At 44.0% G+C, this 27,017-nt stretch overlaps 2 protein-coding genes across 8 annotated transcripts in view; one reads left to right on the top strand and one right to left on the bottom strand.

Moving 5' to 3' along the window:
* Positions 1-1,520: 1,520 nt before the first annotated feature.
* On the bottom strand, positions 1,521-11,342 carry HSD11B1L (hydroxysteroid 11-beta dehydrogenase 1 like). The gene is given in 10 exon segments (XM_041127647.1): positions 1,521-2,152; positions 2,450-2,615; positions 3,483-3,576; positions 4,553-4,644; positions 5,919-6,030; positions 7,503-7,633; positions 8,875-8,983; positions 8,986-9,053; positions 10,315-10,362; positions 11,028-11,342. Coding segments are annotated over 10 exon segments (1,227 nt in total). The 5' UTR covers positions 11,248-11,342; the 3' UTR covers positions 1,521-1,965.
* Positions 11,343-11,367: 25 nt separating this feature from the next.
* Positions 11,368-27,017, top strand: part of MICOS13 (mitochondrial contact site and cristae organizing system subunit 13) — a 32,225-nt gene continuing 16,575 nt past the window's right edge. Inside the window, exons 1-7 of one of the 7 annotated variants that reach the window (XM_041127649.1) lie at positions 11,565-11,647; positions 12,353-12,589; positions 12,918-13,074; positions 13,864-13,915; positions 16,470-16,641; positions 21,737-21,856; positions 22,563-23,842. In XM_041127649.1, coding sequence (XP_040983583.1) covers positions 12,543-12,589; positions 12,918-13,074; positions 13,864-13,915; positions 16,470-16,641; positions 21,737-21,856; positions 22,563-22,599 — 585 coding nt within the window. In that variant the 5' untranslated portion in view covers positions 11,565-11,647; positions 12,353-12,542 and the 3' untranslated portion in view covers positions 22,600-23,842. Of the gene's footprint in view, positions 11,648-12,352; positions 12,590-12,917; positions 13,075-13,863; positions 13,916-14,985; positions 15,205-16,469; positions 16,642-17,364; positions 21,960-22,562; positions 23,843-26,792; positions 26,809-27,017 lie in introns of those variants that run through there. The other 6 variants (XM_041127650.1, XM_041127648.1, XM_041127651.1 and 3 more) reach the window with 6 other exon arrangements.

Below are 27,017 nucleotides of genomic sequence, written 5' to 3'. Positions count from 1 at the left end.
AAAATGCAAGTTTGTTATATTAGCCCAATTGCAATGAGTTAGTTCAGCAGCCAGGCTCCAGCAGAGCTAAACACAAACCAGTCACAGCTCTTGTGTGCAGATACCAGGTAACTTTTAAGCCCTGGTGTACTCTGTTCACGCCTGAGAGAACAAAACTGGTTCTCTCAACAGCACCTTGATGGAAATCAATCAATCGAGAACCAAAGTCCAGCCCATCTGGTGCTACGCACAGAACCAGGAAAAGGGAAAGCAAATGCACAGACTCTTCGTCTCTGCCCTGAAGGTAAGGAACACGCTTGGGGTTGGTAAAGAACCAACTCTGTTTGCCATGCCCCTCTTTCAGCCCCTCCTATAAAAGCACCAGTTTCCCTGGGGCTTTCTTCCTATAAATAAATATAAATACATAAATTTCTTCCTATATATAAGCCCCTATTTAATGGTGCTGGAGAAAAGCAGAATATGAGCACAGAATGAAATCTGACTACCTCAATTTTTGATGCCTCCTTGCCCCTGCACCAACTCAGTTCTGCAGTGACTGAGCCAAGGTGTATACTGCAAACTGTCATGAGAAGCAAGCAGGTGTGTGTTTCAGAAGGGGCAAGTTCCAACTCTAGATTGCGGTGAGTTCTTATTTCCACACAGCTCCATAGAAAGCTTTGTCTTGTCAAAATCCAGTCAATGGCAAGGAGAGAGGAAGGAAAACTCAGCTGGTGCCTGTTCCTATGATGTGAATAAAATGTACTTGCTACTAGAGGTGCCACGCACCATTTCCAGTAACGAGAATAGAACTCAAGCTGCAGTGACATCTCTTGGAGGTACAGAAGTTTTTATATTAGTTCAGAACAACAGCGCACTTTGTCAAGCACCTAGCTATCAACAGAGCAAAGGAGGGGGGCATGCAGTGACCCTTCCCCAGGAAGCCAGCTCTCACCAGCCAGAATGTAGCCCTCAACCTGCTTTTTTTCCCTCTCCTTGGAGAAGACCAGCTATAATTGAAGAAGGATTGCAATTGGCACACTCCATTTTAGTTCTATATCCCCTAGACAAGCCTGTTTTTTAAGCAGTAGTTGGCTGTTCCAATAAATTCCAAACTTGTTAACCAGTTTCTACAAAATGTTCAGCTTTCAAAGCTACTTAAAGTTCCTTCAGGATTCGTGCATTGCAGACGGGAACAACACACAAAATAACCATCCTCTCAGACACCAAAGAGCCCACATAGGATCTTTTATCCATCCCCAGCCCAGGAGGATTCAAGCAGACACTGCTTTTTCTTAGCTGCTAGAACTTACAAGCCATGACACATATCCATAGGAATAACGTGTTAGGGAAAAATGCCCTCTACATTCTTTCTCCTGTTCAGTGCAGGAATCATCAACCCATCTTGACATTTACAGGAATGTAATTCCTGATTTAACAGGTCCAGTGCAGTCAGCAAATGTCTACCAACAGGCCTGTGCTCACAGAAGCCAGGTCACCAGCCTTCCTTCACAGAGGAAGCATCAACAGGTAACACCAACACATAAAATAAAATAGTTTTATTAAAATAGAGATTAAAATTCTATTCATAGGAAGCAAGAAGGTTCACAGAATACACAAAACAATGAAGCAGTGGAGCAGGATGTCCCAGGAATGTACAGACATTCCAGGACATCCTTTACAGACAGAGGTTAAAGCTGGAACTGAGCGAAGACTGGAGGCAGTAAAAGCAGACACGTGAGGCTGAAGGAGGGGAGATGGGTGGAAGGCTAAGACACAGTGACTGATGGGTAGAAATATCAAAACTGTGGCTGAAGCAGGATGAGAGGGAGACCAAGAATAGTCTTATTAAAAGACCTAAGGTTACTTTGCCACCACTGCTGTCCTGCTCCTGCTTGACACCAATGGTTGAATGGGATGCTTGGCGGGATGGGGGAATGTGATTAGAAGGGATGTAGGGTGGGAGAGAAGACTGAGACTGGGTGTCCTTTAAGGACTGCTGTAGTTATAGTAACTCTGTAAAACCTGGTCCCGGTCATTGGGGAACAAAACCCAGAGGCAACACATATGCTGCAGCCACCATGGGTAGAAAACCTCCTGCACCCGTGTGGCACCCCCCCGGATGATAGCGAGTGCAGCTTCAGGAGCAGGAGAAGCAGTTAGGTGCACTTTGCCCCTGGAAAGAAACAGTCAGAGGATCACTCAAAGCCAGTCAATCCTTGGTGTGGTTTTAACTGTGCAGACCAACTACCACAGGTTTCTGCATGCTCATGTTCTATGCTAAGGTGTACATGCACAACCCCCGTGATGTACCCAAGCAGATGCACTCTTCCCATTAGTCTTCTTGCACATCCGAACAGATGCGCACACCATCTTAAACACAGTTGTGCATTTTTTGCATGCTTTCAAGAAGAGACATGTTCCTGCAGACACAATCCCTCCCAGACTCCTACATCCTCCTCCAAATACACACCTGGTATTCTCTAATGCTGTATCAGTATCAATCAGGCCCAGGATGCACAGTGTGACAGAGACATTTCTGTTCTGCATGATGAGTTCATGGCGCAGCGAGCTGAAGAAACCATCCAGTGCAAACTTGGTGGCAGAATAAGAAGTGGTGAAGGGAGTGGGTATTTTCCCTGGAAAGGAAAAGGAGACAATGGAAAACACCAGGAAAGTGGCTGTAAGGAGGATGGTGCCATGGAGTGGGAATCTGGGCAAAGACAGAGGCTTTGCCATCCTGCATCAACCCATGTTATGTTCAGATGAGTTTCCCTCTATTTCTAGTCACATGCGGGCACTTAGAAAATTATACCACTTTGTGTGAACACATCCCAGCACAAGAGCCACCACATACGTGGATAAGGGGAGGAAATTTCTTTTGACTTACACAGTAACCAGGTCACATACTGGCCTAAAAAGCCCACTGTCATGGTCTACCTGCAGCCTTCCCCTCCCCCATCACATGCAAACATACAGACTGGATCACATGCTGGTGCATCTGGCCATGACATTTCCCTGACAGCAAGGCACGTTACATTACAAGGCAGGGATGAACTGTAGTCTGAACTTGTGTATGGTGATGCAGCTCCCCTGAGTACACACTGAAGCCTTTCTCCTGCCTTTCCATCCTGCACAGTAGTTGCAACTACTCAGCAGCCGGCTATTCAGGCTGGCCAAAGCCAGAAGGCCTTAGAATGGCAGGATGGTCTCAATGCTGAGTCAGAAATGCAGGGGAGATGGGCCTGGCTGTGAGGGACATGAGCCAAACAAGCAGATCTGGGCACATGGTGAGTGAAGAGCAAAGTTCCAAGGGAATGCAAAATGGTGCAACACAGAGAAGGTCTTCCAGAAAACAAGAAGGCTAGCCAGCCATGGTCCTGCTTGCTACTATGAAACGCACAGCTTGAAAATGTGTTGAGAGGTTGAAGTACACAGAGAAGCAAGATGTGCTGGGAACGATTGTTTCCACAAGGCCCACATTTATGCCAGTTAAAGACACTAACCTGTGAGGGAAGAAACAACCACCAGAGAACCTTTATTCTTCTCCAAGGTGGGAAGAGCTGCTGTTGCAAGTGCCACATAACTGAAGAAATTCACCTGGAATGATAAAAGTAGACATGGAAGAAGCAAGAGGGTCTGGAGAGAAGGTCAGCATGAGCCAGAAAGCCAATACAGTGGTCAGAAATGGAAAAGAGCATGGCTTGGATTTGCTTTTTCAAACGTCAAGAAAAAAGAATAATCTCTGCGAAGATGGGGACAAACATTGCATCCATGACTCTTTCAGATTCCAGAAAAACCAATGGAGGAGAGTCAGAGCAAAGGTTATTCCTGGGCTTTAACATACAGATTTCTTGACAAGGGACAATCATGTTCCTCTTTTAAGTTCCTCTTGACTGAGCTCAGACTACAACGAAGTGTAACATTCAGCATCTCTTCTGAGCTTGACTGCTAACTTGTAGGAAATTTCTTACCTGTGATCCCAAGTTCCTTACTCTCCACTCCTTCCAACATGAAATAGAACTAATATGACCCACCTGACCTAAGAAGACTGAATCAAGAAAACAGCTTATCTCCTCCATGGTCCTGAAACCTGGTACCAAGGTGATTCTACAGGAAAACTCTGAATCTGTGAGCAGAGACTCAAATGGCAAACACCATTTCAAACAATCTTATTGTGTTCTGCAATGACACATGTGTACTTGCTATAAATGAGTAGGAAGTGCTTGCTCCTCACCTACTGGCCTTCCTAAACTAGCCATACATTGCACAACTGCCTGTAACTACCCATCAATCCCTAGCAGTCCTGGACTAACAGGAGATAAGAAGGACAGAAGGAAGGAGAGAACTGAAGTTCTTCCCAGACATTCATCTGCACACATATACAACAACTGAGCAAAACACCTGTCTAGTAACAAAGCCTCCAAACCATTTGACTTGAAACATGAATGAAATAAAAGGTTTGTTCTCAACCATTGCCATAGACTTGAATTTGCTTTTGAGCTTCCCAAAGCTGTCCCAGGAGAAGCCAGACTCACCCAGTTCCAGGTGAGCTCTTCCTGCTGGGAAACCTCACCTGCATGAGCCAGCGGGTGTATTCCACATCTCCAGCCCACATCTGGAAATGGGTCACACCAATGTGGTTCAACACCAGGTAATCCAATCCCCCTGTGGGCAGGAGAAAAAGCAGTCAAACAAAGGGGTCATCCTCTAACGAGTAACAAATGATTGAACTCAGAAATGCCAGCAGGAGGGCTGAACCGCTCTCTCAGAAGGCTGGAAAGTGCTTTACCATGAAGATACATGAAATACGTCCATCTGGGAGCAGCTTTGCTTGCTCCTCAAGGGTAGAATTGGAAGGAAAGCTGTTCTTCTTTGATGGCAGCTCTCTGAAATGATGTTTCAAGGTAGTGCAGACTTGGAACTTAGTTCTGGTGGTACACTCTGTTTTCGAAGTTATAAGTATACAAATTTGTAGCAGAAAAATTATGATTGGTATGGGAATGTATCAGCAGGAACAGCAGAAGGTTTAAAAGAAAGGTATGAATCGATGGCTGCTGGACTGGCAGGTCATCCAGATCACAGCACACTTACACACAGCTTCTTAAGACACCCACATGAGGAAAACCAAGACCATACTGAAGTAATTAAGAAACTCAAATAATGGACAAAAGGATAGTGAGTATAATAGAAAATGCTGCCTAATGACAATCTGACCCAAATGAGGCACGCCGGAGAGACAAAAGTTCATAATCACTTAACTCCTACAGGGCACAAAAGACAATCAAAAAGCAGCACATGGTCACCAAGAACCCAGAAGACACGATGAGGACTCAGCAGTGGGCATCCCTTGTCCTTTGTATCACAAGTAATCGGGGCCAAGGTACTTGGCGATACACATTTTGTTGCTTGTGAGTACTAAAGAATGAGTGAATGCGAATGCAGGAGAGTGGGAGTAGTGTGAATCAGTTCTGGTTAAAATAAGACCACCTGCCCCTTCTATACAGTCTTGGACTGAGCTTTGCTACAGGGGCAGGTCACTGCTTTCAGACCTCCCAGTTTCTGCCTCTCTCAACACAAGGCACTATGTTCAGGGTCGGGTGTGTGCAGCTGGTACCTGCTCACATATGGCAAATGCGTATACATGTAGTACCCTGTGACAGGTGAGGTACTGCAGCTGTTGCTATGGGGTGTGGCTTTAGTGAAGTACTACGAGCACTTTCTGCATACTTTTCTCCTCTAGCAAAAGACATGCCCTCCCCATGAAAGGCAGCTAAAAAGATGGCCACACCCACATTGGTATTTACAAACTGCACACCCTCCTGTCCTAAACATCCCCCTCAGTGAGGAAGATGGGGAAACTGAAGCAGGAAGCTCCTACTGGAATGAGAACTATATATGCCTATATACCTGAAGGCCAAAGAGATGCCCATGATGCTTACCCAGCTTTTGGACAGCAAACTGAACCACCTTTTCAGGCTCTGAAGGGGAAGACATATCTGCAGGGATATAAAATATTTTCTTTGCTCCAAGCGTCAGGCATTTCTCCACCACCTTGAAGAATAACACATACCCAAAGATTAAACAATATGGAGTGGCGGGGGGAGAGAATAGAAATTAGGGCACTGTAAGGCACTGTTTTTTCCCCATACTACTATCAGTGAGAGTCAATTCTGGACAGAGACACACTTTAAGTCTACTGCTATTCAGCCCACAGAGAGCTCATTTTGCATCCAGACTTTGTTTAACCAGACACTTAAATAGAGGTAACTCCTAGCAGGATGCAGATTCAATCGACCTTGGAAAAGGATCAAGATTCACCTGAAAAAGACAGTCTTATTCAGAAGAACTCTTCTGGAATAAGGCTTATGCTTTACATTAAGTTCTTCTTTTTGTTCCAAAATACTTGGTAAGGCTCTAGCAGTATTCATCTTTCATAGTTCCTTTGCTATGTTGAGTATGTGAAGGTCCCCAGTAATGATACACAGTTTAGCTATTTGCTGAAATAATGCCTTCCAGGCATTAGGAACTATTCTTATGCTCACTGTCCTCAACTCTCCTTTTGCACCATTTCATAGTGAAGAACTTTCCTTGTAAGTCACCTGTCCCCACAGTTTAAGAGATACCTTCTCTAAATATTGTCCCATTTTATAAACTACAGATAAAGCAGTCTCATCTATTCAAGCTGGTCAAAAATTATTTAACCTACAAAAAGGTTTGAGTCTTTAACAAAACAGCTACAAATAGAACCGTTTGGACTCTGAAAAGCTGCACAATATCACACAGGCATTGTAGTTCATAGAATCATAGAATCTCTCAAGTTGGAAGGGACCCATAAGGATCATCAAGTCCAACTACCTGCTCCTTGCAGGACTACCTAAAGCTAAAACCATATGACTAAGAGCATTGTCCAGACACTCCATGAACAGGCTTGGTGCTGTGACCACTTCTCCCTGGGGAGCCTGTTCCAGTGACTGACCACCCTCACAAGAATAACATAAGAACATAAGAACGTTATCCTAATGTCCAATCTGAACTTTCCCTGACACAGCTGCATACCATTTCCTCATGTAAATGTTCAGGCAGTAAAAAGTTCAGGCAGTGTATATGGATCCTGCTGTACAGGCCAAGCTCCCTTCTGGGTTACACCTCCTCAGTATGCAGTGTTACTGCCTTCTGGTAAGAAAAAACGGGCATATTGCAGCAGGCACTGGTGTATGGCAACACGAAGTAGCCCATCCGGGAGATCAGTTACAGAGAAGAATGGCACAGGACACTGCCAGCAAATCAGGCTCAAAACATGTCACTGGCATGTTCCATCTTTCTACACAAGTGGAAAGAATTTCAAAAGTAGCTAAGCTGTTTCTGCTCAACAACAGTTCTGAAGGAAAATTTATCATGCTAACTGTTGGCTAACTTAACATGCTAACTGCATGCTAACTTAACAACAGCTAAACTGTTGTTGTTGGTTTTTTTGGTAAAAGTCCAAATCTCTTATGTCTTCCCTCATACAAGGAAGTTCCTACCTTCTGCAGCACAGCTTCCCTCCTTGCAGTCAAAACAATTTCAGCACCAAATTTGGCATAATGATATGCCATCTGCTCTCCAATCCCAGCACTGGCTCCAGTCAGGAGAACACGGGCACCAGACAAGCTCTCTTATTTTTGGGAAAGAGAATAAAAGATACAGAAGTAAGTGAAGGAAGCAGCAGAGGAGCTGCCCTTAACTATTGGCAGAGCTCTAAAGTAGAAACGTGCATGTAAGTGCCCAGTGTAAGTGCCCAAAAGTCTTGATGCTTCTCCAAACCTAGAAGAGGCAGGACTGACCTGAAGAAGCCATGAGATTAACAATGCCTTCCAATTCTTGCTAGACTGAAAATAATCAAAAATCACCTAATCTTTGAAGAATGAGCTATTTTCCCCTTCTGACAGGTGCCTACAACAAAAAGGTTAGTCATCAGCCACCTCATGTCAAGTAGCCAGCCATATTGATCTGTTTTGGCCTGGGTTGCAGGAAAGCTTGGCTAGCTCAACAAGCTCCAGCACACGGCAGTCAGCTTGGCCTAACATGCAACAGCCAGTTCCCTCCTCCACCCTGACAACACCCAGGTTCATACTTCAGTCATGGAGCAGGAGGCTCAGTCTGACCCACTTCACTCAAGACAGCAGCTGGCATGATAGACACCAAACAGCCAAGCCTTGCTTCACCATTCCCATCCCTCCTCCCCAGCTCAGCATTCTTCCATGAAGATGGATAATGGATAAAATCATGCAGCTGGCATGGCTCAGCTGCCATGGAACAACCCCCAGGCCCAACTGCCCAAGAGGTGCATTGTTTTATTACTGCGTGTTTGTTGTGGACATTATGCCTAGGCTATCACTGCCAGGGAACAATGATACGATTATGCAAGCTAGCTGTGTCACATGCCTTTTGCCTGTGTTCCTAGACCAGTATCTTTCAAGGATGAAGTTGATTTTCACATTATAAAAAGCTGTACAACGTAAACCAGGCTCTGGGCCTTCTGCATATCATTTATTCTTTGCCATCAGTTTGGAGACATGTCAGCCCTCTTGTGCTGGGCACTGCACATCTACAGAGGTGGTTCTTAACCCCAAGGAGTTTAAAATCAAAACAAAAAAAGAGAAAGTCAGTGGCAAAGTACATGTCATTTTTTCGCCACATAGACAGCAGGATCCCTTGTAAATGCTGTTAGACCATTTTGTCTTCCTCTTTGTTTCAAGCTTCTCTTTATTTCTGGGAATGAAGCATTGCTTTATGGCCACCAACTCTGGTAAGACTATGGGCATGAATGAGACCACCAGTTAGAGTTTGCAAATTCAACCTCTTCTCTTACGTGACTTATATTCCAGTTTGGAATGGCCCCCCTGGTGAGCCTACCTGGATTAAAAGCATCTTTCCAGAAGAAAGCTAGGAGCCCAGCTATGATCCCTGTAGCACAAAGCACTTTTCCAATTGGCTTCATATCCCACCAACTTGTGAAGAACAAAGTGAAGTCTTGAAGCTGAGCACTCCAGCCAAAATACTGTAAATGTCTTCCTCTGATGCTGGAAGCCAACCTGCAAGAGGCATGTAAAGGCCTTTTTTGTCTTGCATATAAGAGAGGCACTGTGTAGAACTGAGACTCCACCTGAGAAGTCTCTCCACTGGGAGCCAAAGTCACCTTTGTCAAGAATGAAAGATAGGGACGACATGAACAATCAACACTTTGATAAGCTGCAAAGAAGTTGCTGTTTCCCTGTTGAAGGGAGGGCACACCACAGTCCTGTGAATGGTTTGCATTTGCCCAAGAAAGGTTAGGGCTTGGCTGTGCCAAGCAGTGCAACTCTGTGTTCAGAGGAAGTAACCCTGGCGGGATGAAAAATGTAAAGCTGCAGGCCTGAAGACAATGAAACCTGCCCTCGTACGAGAGGAAGGGATCCAAAGAGGGCAGAAAACAGGTCTGGAGAAAGCTCAAGAAATCATCACATCTATCTTCCTGCCTTGTTCAACTGTTTTCTCAGCCTTTCATTTGCTCCAGGACAGATGGTCTGGCATTCAGTCTGACTTAAATGAACTGAACTGGGGGAATTATTTTTAAAATGTCTGTCCCTAATGGAACACTCCAGAGAAACTTGTGGAGTCAGCACCAATTCCTCATTTAAACCATGACCTGAAAGTCTCATTTTACAGTAAAAGCCTTCTGCATTTTGTATTGCTGCATTCTATTTCAGATTCTCACAGATACATTTGATGTAAAACCACATCAAATCTGAAATGCAAACCTAATGAAATTATTATCTCTTTTCCGAAATAATACATTATCTGCAGCTGTCAAAAAAATTTAAAACAGATATGAAACCGTGCTGACAAATTACATTTAGATGTGCTTTTCCATGCTTTGGGAATTATACATGCCTGCTGTATGTAAAACAGGGTACAAGGCAGGGAAAAAGGTGAGGGATTTATTTCTGTGCTTCTCCTTCTTTAGAACTTGTCCTGCAAAAGGAAACTTCAAAACTTAAGTCAGTATCAAAACGTACTGATACTAATAGCATTCACTTACCAAGCTGAGCATCATTAGCCAGTACTACTGCTCTGTATTTTCTGAGTTTTTCTGTCTTTACAAATTCTTTAGTAGCCAGAAGCAGTTAGATACAGTGACTATAGGAGGAATTAAAAAGAAATTTTGCAGTAGTTCCAGAAGCTGTCTTCTGCAAAATTCACTTTGTCAACTTCCACAGTTCTGCAAACATCTTTAAAACTAGTTTTTTTTTTGGGGGGGACAGCATATCAGGATGTGGCTAATACTTAGCGAGATAATCAAATTAACAGTCTTACCCAGGGTACAGAGATGATCATGGACAGCAGAGTTTGTAGGATTGAGGCCTGGAGAAGATAAAAGGGAAAAATGGGAACAAATATGAACCTCAGTAGCTCGAAGATTCTGAGACAATATAGTAGATATTCTTGAAGTTGAGAAGTTACCAGGTAGATTTGGAACTCAAGAGTTTTAAGTTAAAAAGCATAATGTGATTTGACAACACAATGCGTATTTTCTATTTCTATTCATTGTATCTATTTCTACTCCCCCATTACAAACAGGGGATCCAGGTCAGCTGAATGTCAGCAGTTCAGACCATCCAATATGTACTTAAAGGTGGATAAAACAACAAGTACGCTCTGTTTTGAATATGTCTGGATTTTCTTAGGATTCAGAAAAAAGTGAGAAACAGACGCTTGCACTGAAAATTGTGATGGTTTCAGAATATGGCAGGCACCCACAGCAACAGCTGGCCTTGTTTTGGCCAAATTTTATGTAAGCATGTACAAAACCTAAAACATTAGGAGCTCTATTAAAAAAAAAAAAAAGAGAGAGAGAAATAGAAGAAAGAGACATCTGATTCTAAGAAAAAGATCTTTCACTGGCAATTCCCACAGCTCTCTGAACTCAGAGTCAGCCTCTATACAACACAAGTTCCCCCTAGTCTACAGGAGAAAAAACCCCTCCTGTCTAACCTTACAGAACGTTTAATTCATTAAACAATTATTACGCTCATAGCTGATGACATTCACCGCAAAAAGCCGTACCGCAGGATAACCGGCATTTGCTACTGCACAACACCAACGAAGCAGCACAGTCGGTAGGATGGAGCCTTGTCGCGAGCCTTGGGGCTGAAGCCCCGGCCGAGCTTCCGTCCAGATGCGAAGAGCGGCAAGACACCATCTACCGGCACGTCGCGATACAGCACGAAGAACCGGTGACGGGGACATTCCCGCAAAAGGCTCGAGAGCCGCCCTCGGCGCGGAGGGGCTCACCACAGAGAGGCACGCGGAGGCGCTGAGCACGGGCTGCCCGCCCGCCTGCTAGCCCGGACCCCCGCGAGCCCCGCCCGCAGGGCTCGACCTACCTGCGCGCGCGGCAAGCCCCTGCGCCCCGCGGCGGCGGCGGCAGCGGCGTCCCCCTGAGCCGCCGCGTGACCGCCTCGGCACCGGCCCAGCTGCCACGGCAACCGTCGAGGCGGCCGCGCCGCGCAGGGGGCGGGGGCGGGGACGGCCGGAGCCCGCCGCGCTCCCCCGACCACGTGACCGGCTCCCGAAGGTCCCCGCGGCGCGCGGCCGAGCGCGCCGCCCCTGTCGCAGTCATGGCCGGCAGGCTCTTCCCCGCCGTCAAGTGAGTCCCTGCGCCCGCGCTCCCCCCCCCCCGCCCGGAGAGCTCGGCCCGAGCGGTCGCCCTCCCCCCGCATGCACCGCGCGGCCCGCGCCCCCTCTGCCCCCGCGCGGAGGGTCACCCCCGACTTCTCGCGGGCCTGTGGCCAGGGCCCCGGCCGGCCCGGCTCGGCCTGGCGGCGCCTGGCCTTGCAGCGCTGCGCCCTCGGCCTCGTCTGGCCCCGTGCCAGGCTTGGCCTTCATCCGGCAGCTTCTCGGTGTACCTCCAAACGCCTGGCAGGCGTCTGGCGGTGTTCTCCTGGCGAGCGTGGATGCGTCAAATAAAACCGGGGAGTGCCGCCCAAGGGCGCTTGTTTGCTGAGGGAACACTTTCCGATCTGGACGTACAGCCCGCTCGAATGGAGAAGGTGTGGAAGGGTGCCTTTTCCTCAAAATACTTGTGAATACATGGATTTAAGTATTGATTCTCTCTCGCTTCTCTCAGAGGCTGTATCTAGCCTACGTTCTACTACTGCAGTACTGCTATCTGGCAGGTTTTTGGTTGGCTGTTCTTTTTTTTGCCTAGGTGTGCAATAGCTTTTTGGCTTTTTTAAATGGGAAGCAACTCTCTGCCCTGTGAAGTTGAAAAAGGCAGTCTCCCCAGATCTCTTGTCTATAATGAAAAAGTAAACAAAGGTCAAATATTCTCTTCCTGTCTTCCGCTTTGCAGGTTGCCACTACAGCTGTAAAACTAGTGTTTACGCACCATGGAGTCTACTGGGAAACCTTAAAAGCCTAGGCAATGCAGGAACAGGCATGGCCAGGTGTTAACTGGACTATAATGAGCTTAACAAGATATTGGTGTCTGTCAGATTAATCAGATTACTTGTTAACAAAACAGCAAGAACCACATCATTAACATGGATGTCTTACACACTGCAAAATCCTATAGTTCCTTTTATCAAAGGTATATGCTTGTGATTCTCAGACTTTAAAAAGTGGCACATACTCTGAGGTGTTTGACGCTTTCTCATTTTTTTTGAAAACTGTCACTGATAAAATGTGAATGGGTATGGTTTCAAGGGGCTGACAGGGAATAGTTGGCCTAGGAAGAAAAGGAAGGTAGCTAGATACTTGTCTGCTGCTTTCTGTCTGTAATAAGACATTACAGTGGAGTATTTGTGACCCTCAGATTTCTTTATCAATACCTTCCTTTTGATGGTCACAACCTACTGAGAGAGATGCATTGATAGTCATAACATGAACTGAAATGGTGCTGCTTTTGATTCTTTCAGGTTTGTCATCAAAGGAGGCCTGGCTGGAGCTGCTGTATACGTGGCATATGATCAGGGGCTGCTGGGCAGTGGCACACAAGGTGCTGAAGCCCTTAAAAAAGCTCAAGCAGCACTGCCTCCAGCTATCCAAGAGTGGACAAGGTACATAGGCTGGGAGGTAAGTACTGTGCAGATGAACACAGTCAGCAAAACAAACGCATTCTCTGAATGAGGAGGAGAAAACATTGGGGTGATATTCTGGTTTCAGTGATGCTGGCAGGAGTTTTGGTGTTGGAACTGGATTTCACACTGAGAATATTTTTAAGAGGATTAAAATGGAAGGAGGATAAAATTTTAAATTTAGGGGAGAGACATTGCTCACAGATGTTATTTCAAAGGAGAAGGGGTAACTAGCCTATGCAGGGTCAAGGAGGGGATTGCAAGCATGCTCTGGGAGATATTTCACTATGTAGTGGTATTTCTAAGCTTCTTTTGAAGGATCTTACATGCTTTTAAAGAATTAACAAAAAGATTCTCTTCCCAATTTCTCAAGCTGCTAACAGTTCGTCAAGTTGAATTTAAATTGCCTGAAGAGGCCCTTCTCTTTGAGGAATTCTTATTTTTTAAAATCCTCAGAACAGGAGAAGCCTCTGCTGGAAGTTTGAAAAGCATTTTTCATATTAGAGACTATTCTAAACTAATAGATCACTGTAAGGAGACAGCCATGGAGATGATTTTTTAGGAGCACCCAAATGTTAAGTACTACCTTCTGCCCCTACTTTATACTGGGGGAAGGAGCAAAGTCCAGACTTCAAGCCTCGTGTCTGATCCCTTTTGAGACTTACAGAGAGTAGGCACCTAAGTATCTTTGAGATCTGAGGTCAAGAGGCTTCTCCAAGGTGATGTGAATCCTGTTATAAGCGAAGTCCCTTAAGTGCTGATATCTTGTGTCTCTTTCTCTTTCTAGCTCCCACCCACTCCAAGATTTGACTTTTCCCCCTCTGATTCCTGGAATAAAGGTAAAGTAACTTCTCACCAAACTGTGAAAGGAGCAAGGGGCCAAGAGTGATGTAGCTTCTACCAGTCTTGTTTCAATACTGTCCTCCTAAATTGAATGATTGAGAAGGAGGTGATAGATGTTACAGTCTGGTGTAAGAAGCATTGGGACTGGGACTAAAGAAGTGTATTCTGCTCCAGGTTTTACCACTAGCACACTGAGTGACTTTGGACTTAATTTCTTGTTCCAACTGTGAAATAAGGAGGAGGATGTGTGCCCATAAACCTGTCTGCCTTTCTAACCAGAGGAGCTGGTGTTTCTTTTACCTACAAAGCTTGCTGCCCACCTGTGCCCCAAGACAGGCATGCCTACACTATCCTACAATCTAAGATTGAATGTTTTGGTGAAGTGTTTGGGGAGGCCTGTGGCCCCCACAATAAATAGGTAGACTTTAGGTACCAGTGAGTTCATCAGCCCTGGTAGTGATCAGGGAAAGTAGAGCATAAAAATAAATGATGACTTATTCTTAAGAAAGGTGAACCTTTGGTTAAAGATTGAAGAGTTTATAAACTTTTCAGATGCTTGTATGTCTGAAATCAGGCTCTGACTTTTCAGAAGGGATGAGTATTCCCATTATTATTAGAGTTTTAGAGATCTTGCTTGAAGGCCAAAGCATGTTATAAATACCTAGTAAGTTAATTTATAGTTTTTTTATGGTGCAGCAAAAAGTCTTCACGTAATTGTGGGAAAACACGGTCCACAAATATCGTGACACATCCCGCATCACTCATGGAGTCTGTGGCAAGGCCAGAAATAAAATGGAACTTGGCTCAGTTCTTCATTTCAGTCTTGTAATTGTCTATCCCTCATACTGGTCCTGAAGTTGGAATTTCTCTGTGTCACAAATGCTACTGAGACAATAAAGCTGTACTTGAACCAAGATCATTCAGGCCTCAGTGTATTTCAAAGCTTCTGAGATAAGAGCTAGATTTTTCTCTGTGTTTAAAGAAATCTACAATGCTAGAATAACATTAGGAAATTTGGCGTGAATGATGCTCTTCTTGGGATAATTCTTCTCTGCTTTCCTTGCAGGAGTGCAGACAGTCATGTCTGCCTTGTCTGTAGCTCCCGCCAGGGCCTGTGAATACACTGTGGAAGGCTGGAAGTTTGTGAAGGATCTTGTCAAATGAACACATTCTCCAGGGTTCATGATTCTCTCCATCCTATGTTGTCTTTGGGATGATGCATAGTCCATCCCTCTAGAGGGCAGCTCAGCCATGCAAGGGCTACAATAAAAGGCTTTGGAACTTCCATTTGTATTTGGGTTGGTTTTAGCATACAGACTGCAATAATTGCTTTCTGTCTTAGCAGTGATCAGAGGCATCAGCAGAGATCATGGATCAATTGTAATGAAGTGATGGCCATATGCCGAAGTATAGCACCTGTTCTAAAGCTGCCAAGTTTGCTAACTAAACAGATTCTTCTGAAGCTGAATTAGTCTTGAAGGTGAATGCCATCTAATTCAAAACAAGCCAACAAGACTTAAAAAAAATATATTAAAAAATCCAAGCACTTGTCTTCAAGCTAGCTGAGGAGGGAGTACCTCTGTCAGACAAAGAACATTATTGATGTGAAAGCTGCTTCCAGGTGGTCTGTGACTTGTTACATGACTGGGAGTAGCCAGTACTAGTTGCAATACTTGTTGATGACAGGGTGCAACAGAAGGGCGTTTATAAGCCTGTGATGCAAAACTCTAGCAAGCCATAGGAAACTTTTAACACCCCCCGCCCCTAGTCTGTTCAGCCTATGGGCATCGCCAGTGTTTCTAGTACCTGAGCTTGAACAGCAAAGTCGCAGTACTGTTTAACTTTTCCACCATCTGATCCAAATATGCCCTTGGATGCATAGTCAATGACCAGTAGCACTGTCAAATTTACACCTGTATCTGAATTCTCAGCTCCACAGCATAGGTTATTTGGAGGCAAGGGTTTAGATTTTAAATTTTACTAGCTGTTGGCTAAAACTAAGTGGACTCAGTTTGTCTCTTGACTTGAAAAAGTACTCTGTCTGCTGGCTTCTTTAAATGTCTGTAAAATAGGGCTGGAAGTACCTTTAAGATACTGGCACCTTTGTGTGTAAAGCTTTTTGTCAACTGAGCAAGAGAGAAAATGGAAATGGGAAGGATCTCCAATCACAGCAGAGTTCCCATGGAAGGGAGAATGAGGCTGAGGGATTTCCTACTTCATCTAAACCTACTGCCCTCATGAGGAATTAGGCTGAGGTACCTCAGGAACAGAGCCTGTTGACTGCAACTATGTCTTTTTGTATTATAAGTTCTTTGCAAAGGAACAATGCTATTCCACAGCTGAGGTATGAACAAATATATGAACGTGAGCTAAACTAGGAGCTGGACACTGAATAACTTCGCAATCTGTGTGGATGTTTTTTCATTTCCTTATTTTTTGAATGCCTAGAGACTTCAAGCTGTGTTTTCCTAGCAGACTTTTTCCTAGGTTTTGCATGAATAAAAACAGAAATGTGATTTTTTTTTTTTTTTTTTTTAAAAAAAACAACAGAAACCTTGTTTGCTGATAAGAAGCAATACAAATTGGGAGACGGGAAGGGAGTTTCCCAGAAAGCAAGAATATTCTCTTGCTATCCATCTCTTCTTCCACAGGAGATGGATAGCTCCTCTGAAGAGGAAGAGAAGCAAAGATTACAGCACACTTCTCAGTTCCCTGCCAAAAAGTAAGTAGGTCCAGAAAATGCTGAAAGTAACAACTAGCTGTCAAATCAACACAAGATACAGGGTAAATTTCACTCTGGCAGGGACCATCATGAACATTTAACTGTGTATCGGGGACATATGGACAAGAACCAGTGTTAGCAGCGAGAAAATTGTTTGCTGGTGGCAGACCTCTGTAGAAGAGGCACTCAACACTTTTTTGGTAGAAGTGTGCAACATACAGTTAAATTAAGGCCTGGGCAGAAAGTGGTTTTCTGGCCGCTCATTCCTGCCATCGGTTTTCTGAGGATATTTTTGCACGTGAGCAAAATGAGTGTCCATATCATGATGGATTAGGTACTAACATTTTTTTCTCATGGTAGAAATACTAGTGGGCACATGCAGGCAGGGATGAGGGTTGCTGTAAAAGCTAGAGAGGTGTTTTATCACAGTGGTGATTCTAGGGATGGAGAACAAGGATGTAGCATGGCAGGTTTAGAAGTCAAAGTAGCTCATTAGCAGGACATCTACAGTAATTCATTCCAAAATACTTTTGATGTATGTGTTCAGTCCTGCCATGTGTACCCCTTCCCCTCAAAGCATTAATGAAGTAGCTGGGAAGCAATTTCCACAGCTCCTGTAACACTGTGGCATTCTCTGCATTGTGAGCTGTTTGGTTTGGTTTCCCTAGAACAGGCCATAAACTACATCTGCTGTTAGTGCACGTTACTTTTTAACCTCTCCAGCTATGTCCAGGACATGAAAAGGCAGGAAACAGAAAAAGCCAATCAGTTATCTGCAGTTGTCTCTTACCTTTGCTGCTACGAAGGGTTCTTGCAAAAGGAAGACAGTACCAGTTGCTGCCAAAGTGAGGATTGTCAGAAGCGTAATCCACCGGCATGTCCAGAGAACAAAAAAAAAAAAGACACGTTAAAGGCCAATTCTCTGCAGGCTGGACTCCAGAGGGAGTCCAGGAGTCGCATAGCTTGGACCTATCGGGTCTTGAAGGTACATGTCTGCAAATCCCTTTCAAGTGATGCAGACTTTGTCATAGACCTTTGGAGCTGCCCTTCTGTACATACCCACTGATGATGGAACATGTCTGGGTGATTTGCTATCTAGTACATTTTTTCCTGAATCTAAGGTAAAGTTTAAGCAAGAGGAATTATACCAATAGACAGGTGGTTTGCCAGGCTCTTACAGTTCAGCGGCAGCATTGTATACAAGAAGTTCTGAATTTCAGCACCTTCACTGTGCTTTAGTCTCTCCTTCCTACTGGCATTTTTGAAGCTGGTCTGAGGTGGAGAAGCAAAATCCTTCGCTGATGCTCACCTTCAAAGTGGCAGTGTCTTCCAACTCAGTAAGATCTAAAATGGAGTTGCCCACTCTTGCTCTGGATCCATCTTCATCCACATGCCTGGCAGATGTGAAGCTTTTCACAGCAGGCCATCTTAACCTCTGCAGGAGGAAGCTGGTGCCCACAGGAACTGTGTGGCATTGTAGTAGCGTGCCAATAGAGAAGTGGATGGGCTGGCACATGTGCATGCATGGCCTAGGACGATTATACAAGCACGGGGAGAGTAATTGAGCAAAGTGTATGTGCATGAAACGTTTGGCTAGCTTGCAATATGCTCCACTTTGTGGACTGTGCATATGTTAATTTCAAAGCTTTCCCAAGATTGGTTTTCAGTCACAGCCAAGGCATATACAAGGAGCACCCATGGCCTAGAGGGCATCAGTACTGTAAAATGGAGTTACAGATTTATTCTGTATTTTTAACCCTTTGCAATGGGATTGTGGCATGAGGTTGCAGAAGTCACCATGACATGGCATAGCATCAGTATGAATCTGTTCCCCCTTCACAGAAAGCATCTGTGCATATATCGGATGGGCTGTTGTAAATACACAGCTTGTAATGGCTCTGTCCTCGGGTCCCTCTTTGTCCCAGAGCTGCTGCTCATGCTTCCAAAACTAGGGACAGAGATTGTCGTCACTTCTGGCAGCAGAGGTGGCATTTCTCCCACACCAATGTGCTAACACAGTCATGTTGTTCTAGTCTGTCCTAGTTACAGAATGAGCCAAGACACAGCTACAGGACAGGAAATAGGCAGGCCTAGGTACGGAGAGTAGGATGAGTGCTTACTCAGATTAGGAAGCAGATTTAAAACACAAGAAGGCAGAAGGATTTGTGGGGGGTTTGTTTCCTTTTTAAACAAGTAGTTATATGACAGAACTTACTGCCAAGAGATTTCAGAGGATTTGGCTAAGGTATAAATAGCTTTAGAAAGTGCTTAAGTTAATTCCTGGGGTATGGGTCCATCAGTACTCTTAAACCTAATGGTCCAGATGGAAGCTACAGCTCAGTAAACCTTGGAGTGCCAGACAGTGGGAGTTTATCACCTGATGAAGGATTGCTCTACATGCACCTTGTTCCACCATATTTTTCTTTATGCACCTGCCTCTAAAAGAGAAAGAATACTTAGCAGGAAGGACTTTTCATCTGACCCAGTATATCTATTCTCTTATTACATCTTGAAGAGAATGTGTACATTCAGTAAGGGACTGATCCTTTCACAAAATTGCTGGATTTAAGTTGAATGTTCTTCCAAGTCTAGTTTGTGACGTATAGAAATAATTGTAGGTAAGACAGGGTGCTAATCAGATTTCCTTTGCTGAGCAGACAGACGTAAGTGGCAGTGTAGAAACTGACTTGTTAAAATAGTACCTGTGCTGTAGCTCACAGAATCGTTGAGCTTGGAAGGGACCCCTCAAGATAATCTAGTTCAACCTCCATGCTCAAGCAAGGTCAACTAGACCAGGTTGCCCAGGACCATGTCCAGCCAGGTTTTGAACATCTCAAAGGATGCAGACTCCACAACATCTCTGGATGACCTATACCAGTGTTTGAGCACCCTCACAGTAAAAAATTGTTTTCTTTTGTTCAGCTCACCCAGTATCTTTTCTCTTTCTGAACATGGTGACACTGGGTACTGCCAGAGTGGCCTGGTGCCACTACACCAAACAGTTCTGGAATATCTTCCTCACAAAAAGAGTTGGCATTAGTGGGTAGGTCTAAAAACTCCCCAGTGCATTTTGTAGTTGTGTACTCTATTTTTGCATAAATATCCAGTCCTCCTTTCTAGTTTTTAGCTTTTTGCCTCATAGATGTTTTGTAATAATGACTTTCACAGGCTACCTTTTTCTGTCACCAGTTACCAAGGACTCTGGCTGTCTCTAGCGGACCTGTCCTACAGAAGGATAGAAAGTTTACATCTGCCAGCACTGTGGCACTAAGCAGGATTATGGGATGCTTCTATCCCACTTCCAAACTTACTGGTATCTTTTCAAGCCCTTAATATCTCTGGCTACGCATGGGGAGGAAAAAAGAGAAGAGGGAGGGGAAAAAAAGAGAAGAGGAAAAGGGCAAGCAGCTTTTACTAACCCCATTTAAGCAGATTTGTTTCCCTATGCTGCAGAAAGGATAATTGGCCTTGGGAGCTGGTGCGGAGCGTTTCTTCAGCTTGACTGTTTAGTGTTCTCAAAGGCCCAGTCTATCTTCTCTTGACAGAGTTCCCCCCCTAAGGTTTGAGAACAGCTGTGCCTGCAATAGAGGTGCTGACTGGAGCTATTCTCAACACAAACCAATTAGGTATTACACACAACAGTTACAGTGATTAGTATCTGAGAGGGGGTTCTTTTTGAATGGATGTTTCTGGGAGGGAGCTGCAACCTCCAGGGAATGGTTTTTGAGAAAAAAGCAACTGAACAAGGCATTTCTCAGACACTCTGACCCAGTGACTTAAGCATCAGGTACAAATGTTACTTGTGGCTGTGACTCTAACCTCAAATCCCAGCAGAGGCTTGTAACTACATGTTTCCCAGTGCCACATGATTGCTTGCTTGATCTCGTCTGCATTTTCAAAAATGATGCCCATTTTCCCTGCTCCTAACAGGAAAATTTCACTTTCAGAACATAGCTTTTAATCTCTCATGCAATTCCAGTCATATTTTACTGGAAAATTTTGGATGAATGTATAAAGCACTGCCTTTACAATGCAGTGGGAGGGGACTACAGCTCATTCGGCTAGTAAGGGAACATACCTGCACTGTGCTGCTGCTGATGATAAGTGGCACGGGCTCTGATTTGGCTCACTGGCAGCATAGCAGCAGGGATTGGAGTTGTTGCCCATGTCACTCTCCACTCATCCCCTAGGTCTACTATTTAGTGCCCACCAATGGGATGATCAGTTTCTGAAACACAAAAGGAAAGAAAGTAAAGCATGTGGCTGTAGGGCTGATGGCATTGCCAGACCCTTGAACCAGCAATTGTGATCCCAACCAACCCTTGATATTCAGAGCATTGGAATGTGCTCAAAGTTGTTTTTACCATGTGCACCAGGTGAATGAGGGAGAGGGGAGTGACACACATTTGTGTGTGTTTGTCAGCTTGTGTCATGAAGCATTAACTCTGCTCAGTCTTTATAAAAGAAAAGTAGTATTGCCGGTCCAAACAAAAATAAAAGAGCCCCAGTCCCACAATATGCTCATTCTTTTGAAGTGCTGAAGTAATTTTATCAGCCCTAGATCCCCTTGTTTGCAGTGCTTCTATTGGAGTCTTTCCTTGGTTCCCAGTCTGAAATTGATTATTCTAAGATTAATCATTTTAAGGTTCAGAGAACAACCTTCTGTTTCTGGAACACAGGACAGTCTCAAAAGTCTCTAGGCTTAATTTTTTACAAAGAGAAATTGCAATATTTGGCTGCATAAGACAGAAAAGGTCATAAGGATCATACTTTGGGCAGTAGCAGTGGGGAATTGGGTCCTCTAGATTCTACTTCCAGATTCTGACAGAGAATAAAATGCAAGGCAAGACAAGACTGTTGGTTTCCATCCTACCTTTCTCACTGCTTTGTGCACATCTTTTGGTCATTCACTTCACTTCCCTATTGCGAAGTTTCCCCAAGGTAAAACTGTACATTGTAATAAACAATGACAAGAGTCCTAGTTAAAGCTTTCAAAGTTATAATTGCTTGAGGTCAATGTATAAACAGCACTCTTGAATCGCCAGAGAAGAGATAAACAAGTGTTCCTTCAGTGCTCAGTATTGTTTTCTTTCAGTCAATCATTTCAACACCCTGTCAAAGAACCAGAGCCTTACCTATGTCACTTTCATGGTGGAAGAAGAAAGTTACCTGGAGAATTGTCCTTGCTACTGAATCCTCTAGCAGACTCCATGTGGTATGTACCATCCTTGGTGCTATTAAATCCTTCAAAAGAACCATTTGTTATGGAGCCGTGGCAGAATGATCCAGTCTCACCTGTTTTGTAGTGGACATCTAAGAAGAAGAAGAAAAAAAAAAAAAATTTGAAATTGCAGTGGACACAAGAGGGGGGGAAAAAACAACCAAACAAATGCCACCTTTTCCAGCTGTGGATATACTGCTGAATGATGCAGTTCAACTTTTTTGTCTGGGTTAGGTAGGATTGGTAAGCACATCAGAATCTCAGGGTACAGTGCAAATAGCAAGAGTAACATATAAAGGTTACCAACAACAGCAGTGGTGTTGGGGGTGGGGGTTGGAGCACTGCGATCAGCTCCCAGTCTTACAAAACTGCATTCCATATAGTCCTTGCTTTACTTGTGAGGGGGCAGGGGAGAGCACAGGGGAACAGAGGAAGGGGGATTAGCTCCTAGTTATCTTACAGTTCAATGCAATAACATTTGCCTCCATTAGTTCCAGTACTGTAGGCTTTCCGCAGCTGTACAGGCACAACATCACACGTTGGCTTGGGAATTTAGTCAGTATCCTCTCTTAAGGGATGATAAATCGTTTGTTTCCCTCTTTGTTGTGAGCTCTTCCCTACAGACCTATAGGCAACTCTGGTTTTACTTTTAGCCCTTTATCTAGTAGTCCCCCATCCTTCTGTTCTTTCTGTCACGCAGGTGCCAGAGGCTTCACCTTATTCTAGAGCCTCAATAACCTCTATCAATACCCCAGTTTCTTCCTTGGCTTCCCAATGGCAACTGCCCTTGAAGCAGCACAGCTTTTCCAGCAGGAGTTTCTGTCATGGCTATCCACGCACACACACCAGAAAATAATAGAGCTAAGATACTTGTGCAGGGCTGCTGTTCAGCAGACTGGCTCCCAGGCATGCTGGCAATTACAGTACATAATCAAATTAACTCCAGTGGTGAGACAGGAGCTGTCTGCCATTTTACAGTCCAACGAGCTTGCTGCAGCTTAGGCAACCAACTTTGAAAAGCAGCATAGCTCACATAACAAATAGCTCAGCTAGAGATGCACTAGAACAGAGTTTACTGGAACAGACCTCCCTTCTCTCCCACTAGAGTAAGGGTCAGTGTGCATGGGAAGCTGAGTTTACCATTGACTACCCCTTCACTGCTCTTTGGTAAAACAGAGGACTTAATTTTCCAGAGCAGTGTTTAATTTTTACTTTGCAAACCACCAGAAATAATAAAAGAATTGTCCCCAGGTGGCCTCTGTGCTTATCTTCGAGTCTTTTCTGAAAAAACTTAGCCGCAGCTTGGATGTCCCGGAACTTAAGGGGAGAGGTAGAGTGAGGTTCAGAACTCCAGTGAATGGTTCTGTGTCTGCTTCCCCATGCCACCAGGCAAAACCTACCACTAAGAAAATTCTGACACTGTCATCAAGAGAGTCTTCATCTCTCTGGCTTTGGCTACAAACAAAATGTAATCACTTTAAACAAAGCATGGTCTTGGTTTATGTACACACACTATGTACAAATAGGTAGAATACTGCACCTCTGGTATGCTTGGAACTTTAGTTCTCCATGCTTTTAATGATTTTCTGTACCACTTTTTTGCCCTTTGATGATTGCTTTCTAAAGCTTCTTCATTGTAATATGCTTTCTCAGTGGTATTTTATGAATGATCTTAAGTAATTCAAGTTTACTAAAAAGAAGAGGAAGGTATGTACAAGTGAATACAGTTCTTTTGTACATCAGCACTTAGTAAGCATCCTAGTTTGGCTTGCACAAACACTTCAGTTGCCTTCTCAAGGCAAGGGAGTTGGCATGAAGTGTACTTTCTCATCCTCACACTTCCTGCAGCATTGTCATTCCAGCACAGTTCCCAAGAAGCACAGATGACACCCTGCACCAGCAGCATCTTTAGTATGTGTATGAAGTAAATGTGAATTATGGAGGATTTATGCCATTTAACTATGGCTTCGGATTAGTTAACCAGACTTCCAAAGTCAGTGAAAGCCTCCAAAACAGTTAGGAACTGTTTCCTTCTGCTGATGATAGAGGCTAGGCTTCTAGTGTAGATACACTAGGCTGGCCTTTTAAGAGCTAGATGCTGTGAAAGTTCCTCTATGCTAACAACACAGACCACTCATTCTGAGTCATGCAATACCAGGTCAAAACCTCGCACAACTTTTGGAGATGTTTTCCCCTGTTTGGACAGAGCTGTTAAGTGACTCACTCAATTAGCTAGTCCCAGTGGAGTCTATCTTCCTTTGCAAAACAAGCAGCAGCTGACATAGTGAAAGCTACATTTCACATTGCTATAGCTTTCAGAGATCAGACAAACATAAGCAAAAACTTTCTTACCTGAACTGCCAACTTGAGAGGCCATGACAGCAACACTAAACCAAAATACTGAGGGACAAACATGGCAGGGCAAGCAGCTCGCTCTACTGTGCTGTTGTAACTAGATTTTTTTCCTTGGAGAGCACAGTTAAACTGGAAACGGGCACATGCTCAGGATCTTGCTTGCATGCTCGTTAGCATCAAACATTCTCTGTCTGCAGGCCAGGTATAGGTTTCATGTGTGAGCTTGAAGTTGTTGGGGGATTACCATTTGCCATAGTGCCTTGAATGCTAAAACACACCTGACTTTTGCTTCTCAGTTCGTAGGATTATTCCACCTCCTCTGAATGCAGTTATTTTGCTTTTCTCATCACAGAGCTTGCGTGCTTCACTTGGTTTCATTTTAAGGACCAGAAAGGTTGGGACTGGTCTGGAAATTGTCCTTCCATTGCTGAGATAGATACCCAAGTTTGCAGACTCAGTGAGGTTAATGAGTAAGGCAGGCATAAGCAGTATTAAAATAACTTGTTTGTTTTTGATTCATTTAACAGACTTTTTTTTAAAAAACACCAGAATGATTTTGGTGACATTCATTAGAACTACCTTGAGGACTCTAGCCTGCAAAAGTTCAATGAGTGAAGATTTCTTAAAATCAGGGAACTCACATTTGCATTTGAAAAAAAAATACCCTATGCAAACCCAATTTCTGTCCTATGGAAACCTGAATTAATCAGTATGTTTATGTTTTACTGTGGGCTTTACACATTACAACAGTTGATTACAGCAGTAATTAACCACAGAGATGCAACCTGCTTACAGCCATAGTGGACATTCCGAGACTCTGCTAAAGTTGGGTCACGTTGTCTCTATCCTGAGTTTATTTGGAACTGGGGAATAGAAGGCAGCTGTTTAGCTTTGTCTCCATCTATGCTGTGTGGATTTTTTTTTTTTTTATAGCCCATAGAAATCTTTGCACCAGGCAAAAACCAAACCAAACCCAAACCAAACAAAAAAACCCACAACCCCAAAACCAGAATTTGTCCGATCATTTCCGTGCATTGGATTTAATAAAGACTGGACAGATAGCACAGCCACTGACTCGGGTGTCAAGGTTTGAGTGATCGGCTGCTACCGTATCAGAAACATGCATGTAGTCGGTGTGGCCATCTAGCGGAATTAGCGGGAAATGCAGTTCAGTTAAAAACCCGGTGGGGAAGAAGCCTTCATCTTGAAGTATGATGTTCAGATGCAGTAAACGTCATAATGAGATAATAGAGGCTCCAGTTTGATTGGTTGTTTGTTGTTCCCCCCTCCCCCGGTGGTCAAAAAGGTTCTTTTATTAGAATAATTGTCTCCCCAGATGATAAATTACCTTTGGAGTCTATCTCTAGGTTGTTGATGCGACGGTCTGGGTCATAGACACAACTTTCTCGACTTCTCTAAACTTCTTAAGTAGTAGACCAGCAGATAGCACTGTTCCTCATGCTTATAAATGACTGTGTGGTGTTGTAAATAGAGCCTGCCCTGGCTGGAGGGGAAAATCTCATAATCCCTTTTGGGATGCTATGTACCTGCCGAGGACAAGAAAAGATGCTCTCCTTAAAGCTACAAATGGACAGGTCAGTTGTGCTAAGAACGTCAGATTTCCATGCAATTCCTGCAGAGAAGTCCCAATACAGTAACAGGGACAGCCATAAGTTACATCTAGTGGGAGTGATTCACTTGTCCTCATGGTTAATGGTCAATGATCTGAATTGGGAAGGACAAAGCAGAGCAAGTCTGGGGGTATCACCACTCTTTTCTTTCTCTGTATCAGAGGTGATCATTTAAAGGATTAAAAGCAAGGAGGCACTGGATTCTAGCCACACCCACAGAATTAGTACAGTTAGTTGCTACTAAGTGTAGCAGTCTGGAAATCTTTCTGTTTGCATCCCTAGTTTGTGTTCTTGAACAAATGACTTAAGTCTTTCTGGGCCTTAGCTTCACCATTAAAACAAAAACTAACTTTCACACTGAGGTTGATGTCAATGTGATCCAGACAGCCTCAGGCAACTCCCCACTGCAATCAAAGCAGCTTTTTAGAATTTAGATGGTTTGTCCACAGGGATCCTCCTCCAGTGTGGCAAGTCTCAACCCTGATGAAAAAGACCTGTAGAGTTTCACTTGCTGTAACAACGCAGGCTGTAGGAAATGAATGAAAAAAAATCTGCCGGTAACTGAGAAAAAAACATCTCTGAAGATAGAAATAAACCAGTGACCCTACTAATGAAAGTAACAGGATTTTTTCCTCTTGGCATCACAAAAGCCATCTTTGGCAGGTAACGCTAAGGCCATGTTGCTCCAGAGATGACTGCACAAAGACTAATTATAAGTGACAGATCAATTGCACTAATCTTCATCATGTTAGTTCTCAACACATTCTTAAAATGATGCTGAAGCACAGCCAATGGCTGTTTCTAATCTACTTAAGGAAATTATGGATTGCTAGGTAAAACTACTGGCCTGAAATTGGTGGAGCTATGAGAAGCTAAACAAAAATTATTTTGACTTGCACTTGAAACTCATTCTTTCGCAAGTACCTGTGCATTTTCTCTTACAGAAGCTGTGCTGGTAACTGAGTATGTAGCCTTTTTCAGAGAGTGAAGAGTATTATGTTGCACAGTACCTAGCAACATGAGACAAGATGAAAAAAATTCTTCACCACAGGTCCTACAGGATCCCAAGTCAATTTTGCCGTGGTAGGGTGTTCAAACTTTTGACAACTGCAATCTACTAACATTCTCTCATGCTGGCGTGTATGCTAGTTGATTTTGACACATCTGAA

The sequence above is a fragment of the Aquila chrysaetos genome, chromosome 12 (genome assembly GCF_900496995.4).
Source record: "Aquila chrysaetos chrysaetos chromosome 12, bAquChr1.4, whole genome shotgun sequence".
NCBI classification, from domain to species: Eukaryota; Metazoa; Chordata; class Aves; order Accipitriformes; family Accipitridae; genus Aquila; species Aquila chrysaetos.
The sequence above is the reverse complement of the archived record's forward strand: the minus strand, read 5'-3'. Positions and strand labels throughout refer to the sequence as shown.